Below are 5,932 nucleotides of genomic sequence, written 5' to 3'. Positions count from 1 at the left end.
ATTGAATGAAGGTCAAGATCGTCCATTTGAACTAACTTGATAGCCCTTCATCCCAGCATGCTAAATACCTATTATTGGGTCTGAGGGCCTTTTGTTTATCAAGAAGAAGTTATTTATAGGTTTTAGAAAATTTGAGAGCTGTGAATGAAGGCCAAGGTCATCCATTTTATCAAACTTGATAACCCTTAATCCCAACATGCTACAGGCCCGATATCAGTACTTTGGGCTTTTCGGTTATTGAGAAGAAGAATGAAACGTTTACGCAAGACGGACGACGACAGTCAGAAAGTGATCAGAAAATGTCACTTGAGCAAAGCTCAGGTGACCTATAAAGTGCGTCAACGTCCCATAAAACGTCGCTCAACTCACGCAGACCTTTATTAAGGAGCCGAACAATATTATTCCAAGGGAAATAAACGCCTTGATGGGGTTAATGTTAAGGAGAGTAAGAGACTGATGCCAAGGGTGGACACACACGTAATTGATTCGGATAAGGACCGACGTAAGGTACACTTGTTTTAACGGTATTCATGGGTCTTGGATAGTGTTTCATATACCAGTGGTACTAGTATACCAGCTCTATATATCTGTCATTTTTCCTCTGATGATCATAAAACTTACACATTCTATTTCAGTGGATCATGTTCCGTCATATGAGATGAAACAAATTACTCAATTTGAGATTTTTAGATTTGATCTCGATATTCTCTGATAACATGTCATTAAGGAAAGTTAACCCTGACCAAATGCTAGCCAATTTCCAATGAAAATGGAAACATATTATGCTAAAATATGTGAGTTTCCTATATAAGTTACCCCTTCCCAGGGGGAATGTGACATCCAGGGGCCATAAAATTAACAATGTTGATAGAGTGGCTTAAGAACATTCCGTCCATGACGAGTAGTCCCTGCCATATTTTGTCCTTGAGAAGATTTTTGAAATATCAGTCAATCTGTCCACTTTTGGCACCGCCCCTCTTGTCCCCGGGAAGTAGGGACCATATAATTTATAATTGTGGTAGACCTTAAGCCAAGGAAGGTTTCTGCAAAATTTCATCAAAAATAGTTCAGGAGTTTTTGAGAAGAAGTCGAAAATATGAAATGTTAACTAACGACGAACGATGCACGATGCACGACGACGGGCAAAAACACATCGGAAAACGTCACTGAGCTTCGCCTAGATGACCTAAAAATAGCAACATGTGAAATTCATAAAGGATACTTATAGACGTTGTTTTACCATATAATAATAATGACTCACCTACGACATCAATCCTAGTGTTGTTGTCGAAAGGGATGCGTATCAAATGATGATCCCCGATACCCAAAAGTGTCGCGGCCTTATCCCAGGAAAAGTGACTGGCGGCGGATGCTATCACCACAGGCTCACTCGTCAAGTTATGCAATTTGAAGAACTGAACAAGACCATTGTAGGTCAGGCTGTACCTTAAAGATCATCATGAATACCAATTACATTAATTTTACCTAAATATATCTGATTCAAATGAACTTGAAAGACATAAAGCCAATGATGATGACATTAATTTCTTTAATATACATTGTATTTTATTCATTATATGTACATTCCGTTCGGTCTAAAATATCGAGAACGTTTTACACAAAACCCGATTCAAATGTTTGAAATTGATGTAAATGTCAGAAGTAAGTATGTAAGAAAATGGTATGTGAGCTGAATTGGTGGTAAGTATACTAATGCATTAGGATATTCTTACTTGTTGATGTGCGAAAAATCAATGTCGTCGTTTTTTATCAGGTGGTCGATTTCCTGATGCAGTGCGATGACATCATCAAGGTTTAAATTCAGTAGATCCCATGTTGATGTGGATAAAATCTTCTGTTTTCGGTCCAGCCTGGGAATGTACACGCTCAATTCTTTTGCACTTGCTAATACTGCCTCACTTTGTATGGCTTTTTGGACCGCCAATGGGAAGAATTTTACATTTCTGGATGTCCATAAGGCCTCTATGTTAGCAGATGACCCTCCGGTGGTGATGTATCCGCGTGGATCATTTGTCAACTCAAAGCCGAACAAGTCACACAGCTGTTTCCCCACCTCTGTCTCCAATCGCGTTGTCACTGGACCAATCTCAGCAGTCGCATTATTAGCATTTGTCATCCATGCGGACAGAAATCCTAGTCTGGCTGACAACATCGTATCAGATACCATGTGTCCCTGTTGATATACGTCAAAGTGTTGCTAAGATAATGACACCTGAGAATATAACTGACGGTTATTTTAAAGCATTGATATCACAAAACAAAATTCACTTTGTTTATAAAATATGGCATCGTGTACATTTAAACCAGCAATATCAATATAGTCTAAGTATACGATATAGTGTTGACCCTATCAATACGTGTTACAGCCTTTAAATACTATCTTATATTTACTACGCTCATCGTTTATGTTGGATTTCTGAAATGTTAATAGCTTGAGTAGGATGTTACAATTGTACTGTATGACCATATAGGGCGACTACATTCGGGATATTGTCTTCCTTCCTTCTCATTTCCGCCTTCAAAATGTCTCCCTTAGCAATGCCTCACAGTCAACTTTCAGTTGAGCGTTCGACCCTAGTAGGACTTTTATTTATTTTTTGTACTGCCCAAATCTTATATATGGGTAATTATATATATATATGTCATAGAACCTTTTCTTCTGGTCATACCAGAGCATGCATTTCTGGAGTTCGCCTGCTATCACTATAGTGTGACTGAATGATGTGTCCTAGTGGGTGTCTTTGGCAGTACATATTAGTGAGGTAGCGCTATAACATGAACAGAGGCAATCATGAACGTAAAGCTGAAGCATGAAGGTCGCGTATAGAGGATACGTTCTGTACAAGTGATAGGTGGGTAGGAACCAAACTTGATTTTTCGTTTCCATATATTTACATGGTGCATTAAGTTTAACGCTTTGGGTGTATATCTTCTAATTTATACAAAATAAATTATTTGCAGCAATTACATAGACGTTGAATTAATTAGGACGTTTTACTTAACAGAGAAATGTAAATTTTCGTAATCTCAACATTCCGTGTAGTTTAATCCATGCTGAAGCTGATATGGTTTAACAATCGGGCAAAAAAATCATTTACATTACCTTGTTACAGATGACGCAGTCTACATGATCTAAGGGTACGTTATTCATGAGAGAAAAAAATGAATTTAATGTGGCCAGCATTAAACTCTATCTATGCTGAAGATAAAAACCACGACAGATGTTCACAAATTATTACGTTCAAGTCAATGAATAAATGAACAAATAAATAATATAACTAAAAGGTTTAACAAATTGGTTTAATTGTTAAACCTTTTAGTTATATTATTTATTTATTTATTTAATTTTTCCATTTATACAGCACCTAAGATGTTTTCTATCATAATAGGCCCTCGGCGAATTAATTATCGGCCGAGGGGGATCGTTTTCACAGCATAACGATATTTTTGTTGTTTATACCCACTATATTTGTGTAAATGGACTATGTTCTTTGTCTATATGTGATCGATTGTAATTTACCTGTGTCTTGATATTGCTTCGAAAATTTGACAATTTACTTGTCTGAACTGTCGACAGTTCAACTAGTAAATTGTCATATATGTATATATATATATTTTTTTTTTTCAATGTTTTTATTTTTCGTTTCATTTTATTTCGTTGCGTTTCGTTTCGTTTGATTTCGTTTCGTTTCACACTTTACAGGTACCCATAATTGAATTACGTGGAACAAGTACATTGTATGAAGATAAGATCCACGACAGATGTTCACAAATTATAATGTTCATCCTTACAAAATCACAAAATAACATCGCAAGTAGATATTCGGGGTAATGAAATAGCAGATCGACTAGCTAAAGAAGGTCTGATCTTATACATATCAATGGAGACTTAAGTGTCTCAGAACGCTTTAGTTTAAACAATTATAATACCTAAATCATATGGAAGGACAATTGATTGAAATAAGCTAATAACTGGCTCAGAAAAATCACGGACAATGTTGCTTTGTTATAGAGTTACAACAGAGGGATCCTGTCATCACTAGACTAAAAAGGAATAAGAAGAAAGTCAGCCTGTCTTGTGGTAACGTCCATGATGACCAAAGGATAATATTTTAACGAAAAACTAAACATTATCATTAATAAGACATATTTTTGAACTCCTTATTTCCTATCACACTGATATTGTATAAATTATATAAATTTTGTACAATCTAGGTTAGCGATGCAAAACACAAGACAACAAATACACACAACGTACGTTATCTTCACAAAGGTAATGGTAAAAGAGTTGGCTCCCATTCTAATAATCACATCTTTAATGAACAGTTACACAGCACATAGGTCTATGGTTATATATTTAGTGATATATGTATTTCTTGGTTTATCTATTATTCGAGAAAGTCATGTTTCATTTGCAATGTACCCAAATTTAAACACTAGGATGCTCGGGATACCCAGGGAGACTGTGCCAGTAGCGATTATTACTTAGCCTTCCATTAATTGGGACACACACCCTTTTTATTGAACGATCTGTTTATCACATTACAACCACGATATACCATAAATGGTTCGAGACAGAGACACACCCCGTACTCTGAAATGGGCACTGTAGAGTTACAGGCGGGTCTCTCTGTCGAAAGCCACACACATCATGATCATACATGTAGCTTGAATTCTCTCTACAAGTTCGAAACGGGGGACGCCACGTTCTTAGCATGGAACACAAGAAACACAGACGGATATGTATGATTGTTGGATCATTTACTGTGTACAATTAAATAATCTCTAATTGATACTTATGATGTATCTTGCTTTTAAAACCCACAAAGATCCTTAAGCTTATTTTTATATTGATCTCTCTCTCTCTCTCTCTCTCTCTCTCTCTCTCTCTCTCTCTCTCAGGGTGTATGTTATAGAGATATGCCTGTGCCTGTCCCTATTATAGATTATAGTTATGAATAAAATTAAAGAAAGGTTGAACTTTACCTGGTACCTGATATTGGCCAATGGAATAGACTCTGTCAGTGCATCGTTAAGTGATTTCAGCTCTGTTTTAAGTTTCGCCATTTCCATTTTGTAAATTTTTGACGACTTCATCTCCACAGGAATACATGTTTTATCGTCTGGAAAGTAGTTTTGTGGCTTTCCATTTCGCTTGATTGTTTCGATGGCTAAATCACAAAATTCGTCTATATTTTCAGCCGATGGTCCAATGAACCACGATCCCAGTTTCTCCCACTGCGTTCTACATATATCAGCATCCTTCATCATGTCGTTGTTTCTCTGTCCGTTCCAACACGCCATTTATTGCCTAATCACAGATAATTATCGATAAACCTTATGGATAATTTAGCCAGTTGGAATCCAATGTTGATATAGGTGGTTGTCAAACAATCGCAGTTCTAGTGATCAGGAACAAGAATTCGTGCTTTAATATAGCTACGCCTACCTTTGCGTTCATTCAACCAAAACCTTCCGTGCAATCCATCTCACAGGTCTATTAACTTACAAATCAAACAACAGTGTATGCGAGTTGTTTCAAAAAGACTTAACATATTGTCTTACCCTATTGAAAGTACAGGGCAAGACTTATATTTTTTTCGGACAATACGGACATTGCTGATCTCGTTTTAGTCCAGGCAATGAATGTCTTAGGTTGGACAGAATGTTTAACAAAAGCTTTTCAACTGAAATGGGCTAAGTGATGGTACAATAGAACACAGACAAAAATCCACCCGAATCCCTCTATGGCAAAACCTCGTTTTCGTCCAAAATCCCATTTTCAAACGGTCGTATTTTTGGAACTATGTGACTTAGAAATACATTTTAGGTGTCATTCACAACCAATTGTAGGGTAACAAATTGTTTGGTGATACTTGCAAAGTCATCAGAGGTCAAGGACATATTTGTA

At 36.6% G+C, this 5,932-nt stretch overlaps 1 protein-coding gene across 1 annotated transcript in view; it reads right to left on the bottom strand.

Moving 5' to 3' along the window:
- Positions 1–5,325, bottom strand: part of LOC117339788 (L-tyrosine decarboxylase-like) — a 14,943-nt gene extending 9,618 nt beyond the window's left edge. The window contains exons 1-3 of the mRNA XM_033901498.1: positions 5,008–5,325; positions 1,734–2,194; positions 1,262–1,446 (exon numbers count right to left, since the gene is read on the bottom strand). Coding sequence (XP_033757389.1) covers positions 1,262–1,446; positions 1,734–2,194; positions 5,008–5,325 — 964 coding nt within the window. The remainder of the gene's footprint in view (positions 1–1,261; positions 1,447–1,733; positions 2,195–5,007) is intronic.
- Between the last annotated feature and the right edge of the window lie 607 nt (positions 5,326–5,932).

The sequence above is a fragment of the Pecten maximus genome, chromosome 12 (assembly GCF_902652985.1).
Source record: "Pecten maximus chromosome 12, xPecMax1.1, whole genome shotgun sequence".
NCBI classification, from domain to species: Eukaryota; Metazoa; Mollusca; class Bivalvia; order Pectinida; family Pectinidae; genus Pecten; species Pecten maximus.
The sequence above is the reverse complement of the archived record's forward strand: the minus strand, read 5'-3'. Positions and strand labels throughout refer to the sequence as shown.